Here is a 17,200-nt window from a genome sequence, read left to right as displayed (position 1 = left end):
GGAGATCTGTTTGCAACTGGAAGGCCTCGTACAGGAAAGGCTCCTTTTTTCAGCTGCTCTTTCCCTTCAGCTCTTTTGCTAGGAGGACCAGGAATGCCAGAATAAGCCTTATGATGGACTGGTGAATTTAATTCTGGGCAGCCAAATGTAAAATGGAGGCTCAATGTGAGGGATCTCTGAAGCCCTCCTGTCCCAGTTAAGCCTGTGGGGCGGGGGAAATACAGCCAAAGCCAACTGGACCAGGGCAGAGGTCCTGGCCCCTCTTTCCCAGGCTGTGCTCCGCATCGGTGCCAGGCTCCAGGACTCTCCCCCTCCCCCTCCCCCCCAGTCTGATCCAATGGAGAGACAGAAGCTGCCTCCTGCCTCCTCCTGCTGCTGCCTCCTGCTGCCTCCTGCCTCCTCCTGCTGCCTCCTTCTACTTCCTGCTGCCTCCTCCTACCTCCTGCCTCCTTCTGATGCCTCCTGCTGCCTCCTCCTTCTCCTGCTGCTGCCCCATCCTCTCTGACCCCAGTTCAGGCCAGATGCTCATCTGTGTCTAAGTTCAGACGCGAGAGGGGAGGAGACTTGCTGTTTCAGAAGGGGTCGCTTCCCTACCTGTGAGGTTGCCGTAGTCGATTTGCTGCTTGATTTTGGACTCTTCGGCCAGCACAGCCGCATCCGGGGTGAGCAGCAGCTGCCGGGCACGGGCCTTGTAGCCTTTGCGGTCATACTTGATCACAGGAACGGCGTACTGAAAGGGTGGAAGAGCATGAAACACTTTCCCTGGGGGCCTTAAAACAGTGTTTCCCAAAAGGTATAGAGTTTCTGCCCCGAGATAATCAAGAATCTTGGCCACCTCGAACACGTGTCAAACGTTAGGAAGACAAAGAGCTATAGTTAGATCATCTGGGCCCAGGAAGCCGAAGCCTCTCTCCAAACTGCTTTCATTTGTATAAAGGACCAAGAGAACTCTGACATCAGGAAAAGCAACAAATATGCAAACAAAACAAAAGGTGGCAGGCCCAATTCTACTTTGAGGTTCACAGGACATCTTCAGATCATAAAGAGCTACCTTGGAATCTATTAAAAAGTGCAATTTCACTGCCTTTGGAGTTTTGTCTGGGTGATCAGTGACCAACCTTTTGAGAGTGGCCACTGTCTCTTAAGCCCAAGCCTGCACTTTCTGCATTTTATCTCCCCTGCATTTCACTGTTCGATATCCTTTCATTCTTCCTCTACCTACAAATACTGAAGCAGTTGGGTCTAGTGGGCAAGGCACCCAGCTAGAAACCAGGAGACAGTGAGTTCTAGTCCTGCATGGAAGCTGGCTAGATGACTTTGGGCCACTCACTCTCAGGCCAACCCACCTCACAGGGCTATCGTGAGGTAAATAGGAAGAAGGAGGCTTTGGTATGTTTGATGTCTTTGGTTATTTATGTAAAATAAAGAGCTAGGGTTATTCCCAGCTCAACCACACGTGTATACATGACCCGATATCAAAATAATACAAAGTAGATTATATCTTACATAATGGTATACCTTGCAAATCTTTAAGGTGATAAAAACTTAATAGGATTATTTTTTTTCTGGACCCTTGGTCACTCTTGCTTATCCAAAAAAGTTAGCCTGGATGTCGGCCAACCCCCAGCAGAAACTGCACTGGCAAAGCATTGCAACATCTGTTCCCCTCCCCATTGACAAGAGGGAAAGAACAGGTGGATACTCACCTTAGGCGCCTCATTTCCCAGTACCTGAAGGATTTTGGCATTTATCTCTTCATTACCTGTAATTCCCCACCCAAGGGAAAAAGGGAAAGGGGAAAAAAAAGAAGTTAGGAGTGACTTACTAGAAAAGTAAAATTTGGCCAGATTAAACAGCACTTACCAAGACGAGTATTGAGGAAAAGCCTAGGAACACTTTGGGGGTAATTGTCCTTTTTCCCCTTAAATATCTCACTGGCCACCACCTTCTGCTCGAGCTGCAGGGGAATTAGATAAAGAGAAAAGTGTCAATGCTGCAAACTATGACATGTTTTTGCACTGACAATATAAGAGGCAGCCTTTTGCTTTAACTGTTTGGCTTTAAATCACTAAAGTGCGGGAGGAAATCAACCCGGATGTTTTGAGAAGATAAGGGATAGTGCACTTCAGAAGGGAAGTGAAACTTTGTGTGTTAAACTAATTGGTGAATGTAATTCATGATGTGTAATTATGGGAGGGAAATTCTGTATGGTATGATGTGTAAAGGGGAGGAGAATTCAGATTCTGGCATCCATCCATGAGTACTGATGCTCCGTTCTTTGATCTGTCTCATTAATTGGAACCATAACATCATGCCAGAATGTACTTTCTTTCAAACATCCTGGGGGGTCCTGAGCCCCCGCTGCTGTCTCTAGTAAGGGAGAGAAGCTGGCAAAGAGTCAGGGAAGAATCTTCATCATGAGAAGAGGAAGCCTGGCTGCTGATGAAACCTCAGAGGAGGGAGTAATAGACGGCTTGCTGTGGGAAGATGAGTTTGGGCAGATCTCCAAACCTCAGCAGCTAAGTGAACCTATCTGGTCGTCAGACTGGAACCACTCCAGCAGAGACTACAGATGCCTCGAGACTGCACTGCCAGAGTCTTCAAAAGCATAATGGTGGAGAGCTACCAGACTATCTGCCACTGAGAATTTGGGTGAGTGGAAAATCCTGTCTGCAGACCAGAAGAGCCTGCCAGCCCCAGGAGTCCCCTGCCAGGCCCTCTAGACCCACAGAGACAGAGGACCCCAGCCTGGGGCCTCTGCAGCAATGGGAGGTTGGGGAACCCCCACAAAATAAATAAATAAATAAATAAGTGAAAGGCCAACAACCTCTGAGCTTGCCACAGCTAATAGAACTCTTGCAACAGCTAGGAGTGGTGCAGAAGCCTGGAGATCAGTAGCTGGTGGGAGGACAACAACAGTAAGGGTGGCAGCAGCAGGGCCCAAACGTGCAACCCCTGAACATACAGCAGGACCAGTGGGGCCAGCAGCAGTTGGGGCCCCAGCAATCAATGATGGTCCCACCCTTCAGAGCAACCTTCGATGGGGACCCATAGAAACTGATTTTTTTCCTAAACCAAGTACGCTCTCATTTGAATCTCTGGGCCTATCTCTATCCAGACCCAGGTGCTATGGTCTATGTGATTGCGTCCAGCCTAGAGGGAGAAGCATCCGAATGATCAAACAATTTATATAATGAGCAAGTTCCTGAATTGGAGGACGACCTCTTCCTCCTAGGGCTGAGAGAGAGATTTGAGGACCCATCCATTGCCCTCAAAACAGAAGAACAAATCCACAAGATAAAACAAGCTGGCCAGCCTGCCCTGGAGTATGTGCAGGAGGTTCGCAAAATATAGCCAGTCGGATAGGGAGATGGCCTGAGCAATCCATAATTCATCATTTCAGGGAAGGGTTGGACGACCACCTTTCTCAGGTCTGCATATACCGAGCTCTACCTGACCAGCTGCAAGAATGGTACCGGGCAGCGGTAAGATTAGATGTTCAGCTTGCCCGCTATAAGAAGCCTCTCCCACCTGAAGTAGAGCCGAGCTCAGAACAACCCAAATGGCAATCACCCCCACGAAAATCTCCAGCTACTGTGATGGCTAAAAGACCCAGGCCACCTGTAGGCCCAGCAATTAAGTGTTTCCGGTGTGGACTGCTAAGTTTGTAAGCCGACCTGAGTCTTCAGAGAAGGGCGGGATATAAATGGAATTAATTTTTTTTTAAAAAAATCAAGCAGTGAAATGCCCAGTCCCCTACTCTCAACAGCAGAACAGACCACGACCAACAGTGAGAAAGAAACCTGCACAGTGGCTAATGGGAGAGAAATCCAACCGGATGATGCAGGAACCTGTTGCCCAGGTCACATCCCCCACACGGCAGGACGCCAGAACTCAGGTTGGATCCACCGCAGTTCTACCCTTTTTCGACAGCGACGACGAAGGAGAGAATGACCCGATGGTAAGCCGACATGTCCCACCTTTTTTACTACCTGCCAAGCTCATAATCCCTAAATTGGGTACGCAGGTAGATTTAAAGGTGCTGGTTGTTTCTGGATGCTTCCAATGCATCATTAGCTTGCCATTTGCCATGAAACTGGGCATACGAGCAAAACTGCTCTACAAACCTGTGAGGTTCAAGAAAGCCGATGGCTCCTTGATGGGAGGGACTTCAGTCATGCAATTAACGGAGCCCCTACGCCTAGAAACAGGTGAGCCCTGGGAATTTATTCGCTTCCTGGTGGCCCCAAAAATGACTGGGACTGTGATCTTAGGATTAGCCTGGTTGGACAAATGGAAGCCGTTTATCTGGTGGGAGAAAGGAATGAGAACTGTGAAACTACCTATAGGGCCCGATCCCCCCATTGATTCAACAGATGTTATAGGGAATTTTAGCCCACCCAATGAGCAAGCGCACATGGCTGCCTCACGGCCACCAAGCCAGCCACTCATCCCCAGTGAGTACCAGGACCTAGCAGAGGCATTTAGTGAGAAAGAATGTGATACTTTGCCTCCTCACCGGCCCAATGATTGTTCCATTGAACTGTTGCTGGGGGCCAAACTTCCACGACCAAGAATATATACTATGTCCCCCCTTGAAATGGAGGAGATGCAGTGATATGTGGATACAAACCTAGCGAGGGGATTCATCGAACGGGCCAAGTCTACTGTGGGAGCCCTGTGTTGTTCAAAGAAAAAAAAAAAGGGTCTCTTCGTCTCTTGTGTAGACTACAAGAACCTTAACGCCGTGAGTGTGGAAAATAAATATCCTCTCCCCCTCCTGAAAGACTTACTAACCCACCTGGTGAAGGGGAGTGTCTTCACTAAGTTAGACCTGAGAGAGGCATATTACCGGGTGAGAATAAAGGATGGGGATGAGTGGAAAATGGCCTTCAACTGCCCCTTGAGAAGCTACCAATTCAAAGTCATGCCATTTGGATTGCAAGAGGTCCCAGCCGTATTTATGCAGTTGATTAATGAGATCCTACATGATCATTTATACAAAGGGGTTCTGGTGTATCTTGATGACATTCTGATATACAGTACGAATATGACTGACCACATAAGACTGGTCAGAGAACTGTTAATTATTGAATGCCAAACTTTATGTCAAATTGTTGAAATGTGAATTTCACCAAACCCGATTAGATTATCTTGGCTGTAGAATTTCCAACAAGGGCATTGAAATGGACCCAGCCAAAGTGAAAGCTATAATTGAATGGCAGTTCCCAAAGACTAGCAAACAGCTCCAGAGCTTCCTAGGGTTTGTCAACTTCTACCTTCAATTCATTCCCTCTTTTGCTCTACCCCTTACAGAACTACTCAATACGGGCAAGAGAGGGGGGAAACCGCGACCTGGCCACCCACTAGCATGGAGTATGAGTTGTCAGAAAGCTTTTGAGAATTTAAAAAGAATATTTGCGGCTGAACTGGTTCTAAAGCACCCCTGCCCAGGGGAGCCCTTCGTAATTCAAGCAGACGTCAGCGATGTAGCAGTCGGAGCTGTGTTACTGAAAAAGAATAAAAGTGGGGTCCTGCAATCTTGTACCTACACGAAGGCGAGAGGAGATGGACAGTCTTGGAGAAGGAGGCCTTCGCAATTAGGTGGGGGCTATTAAACTGGCGACACTATTTAGAAGGGAGCAAGGGGCCTTTTGAAGTATGGACAGATCACAAAAATTTAGAGGCACTAAAAACTCCCCGCAAATTGTTCCCAAAGCAAGTGCAATGGGCACAGTACTTTAACTGTTTTAAGTTTAATTTTACTCTAAAGTACATTACCAGGAAGAAAAAACTTCCTAGCTGATGCGCTATCCAAATTGCCACAGTACAAAAGCGAACGCGAAGAGGTCTACGAGGCAATTATCCCCAGTTCACAACCTGCGACACAACTCACACCTCACAGAACCCCTAATCTTGATGACCTGGGAGCGAAGAAGATAAAATGAGAACTCACCGATCAATGGTTCAAAGATAATCAAACCTCCCTAACATGCAAGAATGGTTTGGCATACAAGGAGGGGGAGTTGTATCTACCTGAAGCCCTCCATCTCAATGCCCTTAAACAGAGACATGATGTAAAACAGGCTGGACACTTCGGATATTTAAAAACTCTACACCACATCCACTGGCAATTTTGGTGGCCGGGGCTAAAATGAGATGTAGAAAACTATGTCAGGAGTTGTACCATATGTGCCACCATGAAAAGAATTCCAGGGAAAACCCCTGGGCTACTGCAGCCGGTGGAAGACTCTTCTCAACCATGGGAAGAAATAGCTATGGACTTTACTGTAGACCTACTCGAAAGTAGAGGAAATACTGTCAACTGGACCGTGATGGATCTGTTTTCGAAGCAGGCTCATTTTATCACCTGTAAAGGACTCCCATTTGCACAACAACTGACTAAATTGTTCCTGAAACATATCTACCGACTGCATGGCGCCCCTAAGCGAATAATTTCAGATAGAGGAGTGCAGTTCTCAGTGAAATTTTGGAGGAATTTCCTTAAATTAATTGGATCATCTCAAGGCTTATCATCTGCTTTTCATCCAGCTACCAATGGGGCTGCAGAATCCGCTAACAGAATGGTGGAGCAATATCTCAGATGCTATGTTTCCTACCAACAGACAAACTGGACCGACCTCCTCCCTTTCGCTGAGGTGGCCTACAATAATTCTGTTCACAGCAGCACTGGCTGCGTGCCTTTCAGAGTAGCCACAGGGAAAGAGTTCAGCCCAATGCCTGACTACCCTCAGGTGCCCTCCGCTTCCCAGACACTTGATCAGTGGGTGAGGGGGTGGGAAGAGGTTTGGAGAAACATGAAAATGGTGTTAAAAAAGACTTCTAAGACTTATAAAAAACAGGCTGATAAAAAGAGGGCTCCCCAAAGAACATTCCAAGTTGGGGAAAAGGTTTATCTATCAACTAAATATTTACGCTTCAAATTACCCAGCAAGAAATTAGGACCAAAATTCTTGAGGCCTTTGCCCATTGTGAGAATCATCAACCTGGTCACAGTAGAATTGAAACTCCCCAGACTTTAGGGAAAAATTCACCCGGTTTTCCATTGTAGCTTACTGAAACCTTTTCAGGCCTCCACTTTAAGACCTCCCCCTAAGAAGGCACCCAGACCCCTCGTAGTAGTGGGTCAGACACACTATGAAGTGAAATGTATTCTTGACTCTAGAATATTTAAGGGAAAATTGCAGTACCTAGCACAATCGAAGGGATACCCATTGTCTGAAGCCATTTGGGTGAAATCTAGCGATGTGAAAGCGACTTATCAAAAAGTTTTATGAGAAGCACCACAACAAACCAAAAGCCAGCTCCTAACTTGTGTTTTGTTTACATTACAGGATCTGACAAAATAAGAGGCAGCCTTTTGCTTTAACTGTTTGGCTTTGAATCACTAAAGCATGGGAGGAATTCAACCTGGCTGTTTTGAGAAGATAAGGGATATTGCACTTCAGAAGGGAAGTGAAACTTTGTGTGTTAAACTAATTGGTGACTGTGATTCATGACGTGTAATTATGGGAGGGAAATTCTGTATGATATGATGCGTAAAGGGGAGGAGAATTCAGATTCTGGCATCCATCCATGAGTGCCAATGCTCCGTTCTCATTATTATAGACTTTTTTAGAATAAACAATCATGCAGTGTTCTTTGAACTGTCTCATTAATGAGACCCATGACAAAAAGAACCAGTTGGGAAAAGCTTGGGTAATTCTGAAAATGAGATTATAATAGTCCAGTTCAACACAATGCCACTGAAAAAGAAAAACAAGAGTTCCCAGATAAAACCCGCATGGCTGCACAAAGAATTCTCTGATAAATGGAAAAACCAAAAAGATATATAAAAAAATGGAACAACAGACACATAACTAAGGCAGAGTATCAGCATATAACCTGAATCTGCAAAGATGAAGTCAGGAAATCTAAGGCTCAGAATAAACTTGCAACAACTGTCAAAATAATAATAATAAAAAAGTTTCAACATGTAAAAAAACAATAAAAAGGATTAAGGAAACAATCGTCCACTAATGGGAGAAGATGGCAAGGAGGTATCAGGTAGCGGGGGGAAAGTAGAACTGCTTAATTCATTCTCTTCATCTGTCTTCACATAAAAGGCAAAAATAGTCCAACCTTCCAAAAGCAGTATCGTGATAGGCTGGGAATACAAGTCAGAATAGGCAAGAAAATGGTAAGAAAACATCTATCCATTCTAAACAAGTTCAAATCACCAGGACCAGATGGATCACACCCCAGAGCCCTAAAGAGCTGGCAGAGGTGAGTTTGGAACCACTAAATAACATCTTTCAAACATCCTGGAGCATGGGGAACTACCAGAGGATTGGAAAAGATCTGATGTGATTCTCATCTTCAAAAACAGGGGGGAAATGGATCCAGGGAACTACAGACCAATCAACGTGACATCAATACCTAAAAGGATCCTGGAAAAGATAATAAAAAAACAGATCTGCAAACCCCTAAAAGCAAGCAAAGCTATTACTAGAAGTCAACGTGGGTTCATCAAAAACAGATAAAGCCAGACAAACCTTATTGCATTTTTTGAGAAAGTGACTAAATTAGTGGACCAGTGAAATACGGTGGACTTCAGTAAGGCATCTGACGAAGTGGACCACAATTTACTCCTTGGTAAGATAGAAGAATGTGGGCAAGCAGCATCACCACCAGATGGATTTGTAACTGGCTGACCAATCACCCTCAATAGAACTACGTCTACATGCAGAAGCGTATGCAGTGGGATAGCCCAAAGTTGTGTCTTGGGCCCAATACTCCAACGTCTTCTTAAACAATTTAGGTGAGGGGATAGAAGAGGAACTCGTCAAATCTGACACCAAGCTAGATTAGAAGATAGGCTCACAATTCAGAAGGATCTAGGCTGACTTAAACATTGGTTCCTATCCAACAAAATGCAATTCAGTGCTTTACACTTAGACAAGGAAAACCAAATGCCCAGGCATAGAATAGGTGGCACCTGACTCAACAGCAGTAACTGAAAGAGGGATCTAAGTCTCTAGTGGACGAGTGTGCGCCAACAGTGTGCTACAGCTGTCAAAACAGCCAATGCAGTCCGAGGTTGCATCAATAGAGGAATATTATCAAGACCACATGAAGTATTAGTACCTCTAGATACTGCTTTAGTAAGACCACACTTGGAATACTGCATCCAATTTTGATTACCATGAATCAAAAAGATATTGAGAGACTTAGAAGAGCAACAAACACGATTAGGGGGCTGGAGGCTAAAACATATGAAGGACGGTTGCTGGAATTGGGTAGGTCTAGTCCAGGGCTTTTCAACCTTTTCACCCATTGTACCATTTTAGGATATATGGCAACATCCGAGTACCACCAGTCGCCTAGCAAGGTGTCAAAAACTTGATGACCAAAAAAAAAAAAGGCAAAAAGTGATGAAGTACATACAGGTAGTCCTCAACTTACAACAGTTCTCTTAGTGACTGTTTGAAGTTACAATGGCACTGAAAAAAGTGCCCCCCAAGCCACAGCCGAGCAAGACACCTGCCTACCCGCCTGGCGGCGCTCTTCCTCCTGTCCGAGGTTTTCATTGTTGTGACCATTTCTGTTGAGGATTGGCAGCGAGGGGGGGTTGGGGGTGTTTGGTTTTTATCCCACCTCCCTCTGCTGGGTGGTTGCAGCAGGTTTTGGTCACTTCACATGACCCTGGGACACTGTGACCGTCATAAATATGAATCAGTTGGACTTCCGGTGGCTCCGCGGCGACGGAGACAGCCTTCCCGGGCTGCCTGCGGCTCAGCTGTGTGTTTTTTCGCCCGAAACAGCGCCGATCAGCTGTTCGGGCGAATTTGAAGCCCCCTCCTCGGGAGGAGGGGGTGAGGCCCCAGGTAGGGGTCAAGTTCTCCGGGGCCGCCTGAGCTTGGAGCTTGGGCGGCTGAAGCATTGAACTCCCCCGAAGCCTGGGTTGCTCCCAGCTGGCCAGCGTCTCTGCTCCGGATTTCTTGGAGCAGAGCCAGGCGTCTGCGACCACCCCTGCCTGAAGAAAGGACTATGGATTAAAGGAGCAGGCAGAGCGGTACAAGAGGAAAAGGTGAAGAGGATTATTTTATTATACTCTCGAGCTTGATGGACTTTTTAAACTTTAAGTGAAAATGCGTCACAATTGAAAAGTAAAAGATGGCGGCTAAACCTCCCCCTAAAACTCTTCGGAGTGGTGGATCTTCTCCGGTGCAACAATCATCATTACAGGCGTTGCACCCTCCTGATGTATTGACACCGAAGGACTTATGAGATGCTTTGGATAAACAGGCCCAGGTACTTTTGGAATCAATTAATCAATCAATGGGTGATAAATTTGCACAGATGGAGGAGAAATTGGAGAAACTGGAGGAGAGAATGGAAGAGAGGATGGAACAGAAGTTCAGCGTGATGAAGGTAGACATTTTGTCTTCAGTGCATAAAGTGGCGGAATGTGTGGAAGATTTAGATGAAAAAGTGGATGATCTGACTCAAAAGAATGCAATATTAGAAGTTAAAGTACGGGAGAATGAAAATTTAAGAGACAAAATGGAAAGGGAGTTAAGCCTTGCTCAATATTATCAGATGCAGTTTGCTGTTAGAATCAGAGGTTTAAAAGAGAACATTAAGGAAGATTTAAAGCAGCTGGTTTCTGAGGCTTTTGAAGTGGTATTGAACCAGCCAGCATCTGAAATAAGAGCAGCTATGGATAAAGTGTTCCGTGTAAACTCATGGATTGCCAGACAGAGAAAGTTGCCTAGAGATGTGGTGGTTTACTTTGCAAAAAGAGAAATCAGAGATGAAGTTATACAAGCTGCCTATGATGCTAAAGTTGTGATTGCTGATCAAGAAGTCTTGGTTTTAAAAGAAATCCCTCCAAAGATTTTAAGGAGAAGGAAGGACTTTACATTTCTTGTGCAAGAGCTCAAGCAACGAGACATAAGGTTCAGATGGGAGATTCCAGACGGGCTGATGGTGATGTATGAAGGCAAAAGGTATCGGTTGATTACTGTGAAGCAAGCGCGTGATTTCTACAATACTGTTTTAAAAGCAACCCCATTAACACTTCTGGAAGCTGCAAAGGGATCTGGAGAAGGAGAATATCAAGAGGATGAAACAGAGGAAAATGGTGCTGGAGGAGATCAAGCTATAACTTCTTTGGATGATCCTAGAGAGCAAAGGGTAACGCGTGCTGCTTTAAAAAGAGCAAAGAAAATAAAAGAACAAGACCAGCAAAAGTCTTCAGAATCTTCACAACGTACTCATAGCCAAGCAGTGGGAGGAGCACGGCCTAAAGAAGATAGTCCTATCAAAGCAGTGCTTCAAGAGCTTTGGGAGGATATGCATGGCAACTAAATTTTTGACTTGGAACGTTAATGGACTAAATTCACCACAGAAGAGAAAGAAAGTTTTTCAATATTTAAAACAATTCAAGATAGATGTTATATGTTTGCAAGAAACGCATATTAGGATTATGGACCAAAAGTTTTTATTGAACTCAAGACTGGGTACGCACTTTGTTGCCTCTGCAATGAATAAGAAAAATGGAGTGGTTGTTTATATTAAAAGTGCCATAACAGCGGACTTAATTGAAGCAGACAAGCATGGAAGATACGTACTGATAGAATTGTTGCTAGAAGGCAAAAAGACGCTTCTAGTTGGACTGTATGCCCCTAATCAACAACAACAACAGGCTGACTTTTTTAGTTTACTTCATACAAAGCTTACCCAGTTGGATTATAAATCTTTTATTTTTATGGGGGACTGGAATGGTGTTTTGGATGTACAGATGGATAAGGCTGGAGCTTTTAAGCGCATTCCAAGTCATGCTAGACTGCCTAAACCTTTTTTTGAAATGAAGGATGACTTGGAACTGCGAGATATTTGGCGTGAGAGACACTTGCAGGAAAAGGATTATACTTTTTATTCTGCTAGACATCAATCTTTTTCGAGGATTGATTTTATTTTGGTGACTAATGACTTTTTTTTGAAGACTAAAAAGGTGAAGATTTGTGCAAGAACTATCTCTGATCATAGCCCAGTTTGGTTAGAGATTGATAAGGAGAAAAGAGACAGGCGCTCGTGGCGCGTAAATGAGAATTTGTTTAGAAATCAGAGAAATGTGGAAGAATGCAAACAGCGGATGAAGGATTTTTTTGAAATTAATATGAATAAAGGTACTTCTATGGATATGGTGTGGGATGCTAGCAAGGCATACATGAGAGGGGTGTTGATATATATGAACAACAAACATAGACGTGCTGTGGAAGCTAGGAGGAAAGAACTGGAGAATGAAATAAAGGAAAAAGAAAAGGCTTTGATTTTGAACTCAGAGGATGTGAAGACTAAGGAGGCTATTAAATTGCTAAGAGGACAATTTGATAAATTAATGGCCGACCAAGTGGCAACCAATCTGCGGTTTGCTAGGCATAATACTTTTTGCAACGCTAATAAACCAGGTAGATGGTTAGCTTATAGATTGAGGAAAAAACAAAGGGCTTCTAATATAGACAAGATTGAACATAAAGGAAGGGTTGTGTTTCAACAGGACCTTATCAAGGACGCTTTTGTGGATTTTTATTCTAAATTATATGCTAAGGAGAAAATTAATGAAAAAGACATTGATATATATTTGGAAAATGCTAGCATCCCGGTTCTTACGCAAGTACAAAAAGAAGGGATTAATCAACTGATCACAGAAGAAGAAATTTTTACAGCAATTAAGGAATTGAAGGTGGATAAAGCACCAGGTACGGATGGCTTGACTGCGGCCTATTACAAAAATTTACAATTAGAAATGATAAAACCGTTAAAGGAACTGTTCCAGACAATCCAGAGGGGGGGAAAGGTGCCACCGTCTTGGAGAACAGCTTTTATCTCTTTGATTCCGAAGGAAGACCAAGATGCTACTCAAGTTAAAAATTATAGACCGATATCGCTTTTAAATACAGATTACAAGATATTTGCTAAGGTTTTGGCTAATAGACTGATGAGGGTTCTGCAACAGGTGATTCATGGGGATCAAACAGGGTTTATTAGTGGTAGGCAAATGAAAAATAATGTGAGGCATATAGTTGATGTGTTAAGAGTTTTTGGAAAGGAACAACCAGATTGCTGCGGTGCTAATTTTTTTAGATGCTGAAAAAGCTTTTGATCAATTGAATTGGAAATTTTTGTTGAAAGTTTTAGATAAAATGGATTTTGGGGAAAAATTTTTACAACCGATTAGGGCATTATATCAAAAACAAACTGCCCGAATTATAGTTAATAATAGCTTGACAGAAGTATGTAATATTGAGAAGGGCACAAGGCAAGGGTGTCCGTTATCGCCCTTGTTATTTGTGTTAACATTAGAGATATTATTGGTTAAAATTCGGAATTCGGAAAAAATTAAGGGGATTCAAATTGGAGATCAGGACTACAGATTGAGAGCATTCGCAGACGATCTGGTTGTTACAGTGACCCAGCCAGAGAACTCTGTTGTGGACCTGATGGAGATAATAACACAATATGGGAAGGTTTCTGGATTTAAGGTTAATGTACAAAAAACAAAAATTTTGGCCAAAAATACGACAACACCGCAAAAGGCCCTTTTAGAAGGATTAACTGGATTTGAGATTGTTAAAAGGGTTAAATATTTGGGGGTGATTTTGTCGCCCTCTAATACAAAGCTATATAAAAATAATTATGAAAAACTATGGGGGAAAATTCAAAAAGAATTGGAGAGTTGGGAAAAATTGCAATTGTCTTTGTTGGGACGGATTGCAGCAGTAAAAATGAATGTCCTGCCTAAATTTTTATTTTTATTTCAAATGATACCGATTCTTAAGAAAGATTCTAATCTGGAGGAATGGCAGCGAGGTATCAATAAATTTGTATGGGCAGGGAAAAAACCACGAGTTAAACTTAAGATTATGCAGGATATTGGTGAGAGAGGTGGCCTTAAATTGCCTAATTTTAAATTATATTATGAAGCTGCTGCATTAGTAGGAATAAGTGATTGGATTAATTTGACGCAAGGGAGGTTATTAAATCTTGAGGGCCACGATTTGTTGTTTGGCTGGCATGCATATTTGTTGTATGATAAGAAGGTAGACAACGTGTTTAGGGTGCATATTCTAAGACAGGCATTGCTGAGAGTTTGGAAGAAGTATAGACATAAGTTAAGTTGCAAGATACCATTGTGGGCAATTCCAAAACACGCAATAGAAAATATACATGCTGGCTTCAAAGATGATCTGACTACGTACAAGGAGATTCTCAGCTTGGAAAGAAAGCTCATTCTTCCCCTGCTACCACTTTTCTAGGATGGCCACGTACCACCTGCCAGGTGCCAATGTACCACAGGTGGTACCCGTACCACTGGTTGAAAAGCCCTGGTCTAGTCTAAAGAAGAGAAGAACAAGGGGTGACATAATAGCAGTCTTCCAATATCTCAGGGGCTACCACAAAGAAGAGGAGGGGTCAACCTATTCTCCAAAGTACCTCAGAGCAAGGAGAGAAGTAACCTGGAACTAAGGAGGAATTTCCTGACAGTGAGAAGAATCAATCAGGGGAAAGACTTCCCTCCAGAAATTGTGGTGCTCCATATTTGGAGATTTTTAAGAAGAGATGGACTGGACAGCCATTTGTCCAGAATGGTCTAGGGCAGGGGTAGGCAACCTTGGCTCTTTTATGACTTGTGGACTTCAACTCCCAGAATTCCTGAGCCAGCATGGCTCAGCATGGAAACCTCTTCATTTCTCCTCAGCATGGCTGGCTCAGGAATTCTGGGAGTTGAAGTCCACAAGTCATAAAAGAGCCAAGGTTGCCTACCTCTGGTCTAGGGTCTCCCTCTTGGGCAGGGGGTTGGACTAGATGACCTCCAAGGTTGCTCCCCACTCTATCATTCTGTTACTCTTCAGAGATTCCTGACAGGCCGCAATGCTGGGTTCCTTCAGGGGATACCCTTGGCTTTCATCAGTGTGTGCTCTGGATTTCAAGAGTTGCAGTAACCATCCATGAAACTCAGTACACAGCTGACCCTCTACCCACAAAACTGCCAGTCAGAATGATGTACAATCCTCCGCCCAGCCTGATCCTGGGGGAAGGCCTCGTGGCCACGCACCTGCACCTTCCATTCAGGGCTGATCCGTTTGCAGTAGCTCCAGACCATGTTCTGCATACAGAGTTCCCTCAATAGCTGGGAGGCCTGAAGAAGAAGCAGGCAGTTGAGGGAGGACCATCGAGGGACCACGGCCGGGGAGAGAACAGGGAGGGGCTCGCTTTGCCAGAAAGGCTCTACCTGGAGTGCGCATACTGACACAGAGGACCGGTAGCTTGAGGTCTGCAGGCTGCGAGTGAGCAAGACACCATGTGGCACGGACTGCCAAAGTTACCGCAGTGCTGTTGCTGCTGCAGTCCGTACATTAAATGCAATTTATCATGGTTTGCTTGTTCACTCATGGGAAGAAGCTCCTTAAGCCACCATCATTCTGACCCAGCAACCTTTGGGGTAACCCTCCACAAGGCTGCGAGGCCTTCTTTCCCCCCCACCCCTTCACGCAGCTGGGCACCTACCTCTCGCAGGGAGGGCGGAGGCACTGGCCAGGACTTATCCAGGACAGTCCTTGGCAGGTTGCGCTTCAGGTTCATCAGGAAAGAGTAACGGATGTAGTCCAGGAAGTATTCGTTCTCGGGGCAGCGGGAGCAATTTCGGTAAATGAAGCCTTTGATGAACCTGTTGAGGTTAGCCTTGCTCAAGAAAGCTGCTGCCCTCTCCCCCCACTCCGGGAACCCCAGCTTCCCAATCCAGGGGACCAGTGGCCTCCCCCCAAGGGGCCTCGGGCAGAGCGAATGCGGCACAGGCCGGTCTCTGGGAGGAGGCAGGAGGAGCCCAGCCAGGTGCCAAGTGCATTAAGAGCTCCGCTGCTTCTTCCACCTCGTTGCCCGGCAACAGCCCCAGTGGGTCAGGAGTGGGAGGGAGTCCCTCTCCCACCCAGAGTTCCTCTTGGAGGGAAATGGGCGGTTCAGAATGTGAAAATAATAAAATTAAGTTTATAGGCTATAAAAATCACTCAAGACCCCCTTTCCAGGATTCTGCATCCCCCAAACCCTTCCCTCAACTGGGCAGGGCCTCTGGGACCTGAAAGAGGGCCCACCCCTGCAGGAAAACCACGACTTTTTACACACCGCCGGATTGTCTCCACCGCCCACTTCTTCTTGGCAGCCTTCCGGCGTCCCAGAGTGCCACGCCACCAGGCCTGGATAGTGACCGCTGCATGAAGGAACAGGAACAAACCCCAAGGGCTAGGCCCCGAGCCACCCTGCACCTGTTTCCAATTCCTCTCCCCATCGGTCTCAAAGCAGCCCCCCCGAGGCCCATCCGTGGGGAGAACTCACAAAGCCCAGCCCGGCTGCCCCTTCCAAGGCTAAGCTGGGCATGACACCCAGTGGCACCGCATCCCACAATTCATTTGAAGGGCTGCCTTCCTACCTGAATGCTTCATCTGAAGGTATTTCTTTCGCCGATAGAAGCCTCGCCAAGCCGCTTGGATTTTTGTGGCTTAAATCGGGGAGGGGGGAAAGATGGGGGTTTAGCCGGGCAAACAGCGAGGTCAGGTCAACCTGACTTACTTAAAAATGCCCAACAGACCTACCGATGCTTTGCTTGCGGACTTCCAGGGCTTCTTCTGTCGCAAACAGGGTCTTGGGGAAACGAATAAATATTTTTGTCCTGGAAATAAATGCATCTATGAAAGAGAGAAGAGCCCCCTTTTGCTTCCGCAGACAGCCAGCAACTCCCGTTGTCAAACCGTTACCTGCCCAGCTTGTACTCTTCCTGCTTGAAGCCCAGGTGTTTCAGGAGGGCAGCCACTCCATCCTGAGGCCTCCCATCCCAGGTGGGCCACGTTTCAGGACACAGAGATTTGTACCTGGTCAGAGAGGAGAGGGCAGGTGGCTCACGGGACGCAGGGCAGGGAAACAGCGCCTTCAAAAGGCCTGCTGCTAAGATGGCCACCTCCTGCCTGGCCACTGGACTCGCCTGGCCAGCCTCGGAAGAGGCTCAGGCTTGCACCTTGGGCGCAAGAGTGGGAGAGATGCCAGGGCAGAGGCTGGGCATCCAATGGAGATCTACCCACCCATTTGTGCTTTCCAAAAAACTGCCTACCTAAGCACCCGAGAAGCACAGCCTGGACACCTG

At 45.6% G+C, this 17,200-nt stretch overlaps 1 protein-coding gene across 2 annotated transcripts in view; it reads right to left on the bottom strand.

Moving 5' to 3' along the window:
- The window catches only part of MYO1C (myosin IC), a 51,197-nt gene that overhangs the window by 13,750 nt on the left and 20,247 nt on the right, over positions 1 to 17,200 (bottom strand). For both annotated transcript variants that reach the window (XR_014493908.1, XM_083375034.1), the window contains exons 20-28: positions 16,818 to 16,931; positions 16,656 to 16,732; positions 16,493 to 16,561; positions 16,189 to 16,273; positions 15,577 to 15,736; positions 15,125 to 15,208; positions 1,864 to 1,957; positions 1,707 to 1,762; positions 595 to 730 (exon numbers count right to left, since the gene is read on the bottom strand). Coding sequence is in view for 1 of the 2 variants with exons in the window: in XM_083375034.1 (XP_083231160.1) it covers positions 595 to 730; positions 1,707 to 1,762; positions 1,864 to 1,957; positions 15,125 to 15,208; positions 15,577 to 15,736; positions 16,189 to 16,273; positions 16,493 to 16,561; positions 16,656 to 16,732; positions 16,818 to 16,931 (875 nt within the window). In the remaining variant the exon portion in view is untranslated. The remainder of the gene's footprint in view (positions 1 to 594; positions 731 to 1,706; positions 1,763 to 1,863; positions 1,958 to 15,124; positions 15,209 to 15,576; positions 15,737 to 16,188; positions 16,274 to 16,492; positions 16,562 to 16,655; positions 16,733 to 16,817; positions 16,932 to 17,200) is intronic.

The sequence above is a fragment of the Vipera ursinii genome (genome assembly GCF_947247035.1).
Source record: "Vipera ursinii genome assembly, chromosome: 1".
Lineage (NCBI taxonomy): Eukaryota > Metazoa > Chordata > Lepidosauria > Squamata > Viperidae > Vipera > Vipera ursinii.
The sequence above is the reverse complement of the archived record's forward strand: the minus strand, read 5'-3'. Positions and strand labels throughout refer to the sequence as shown.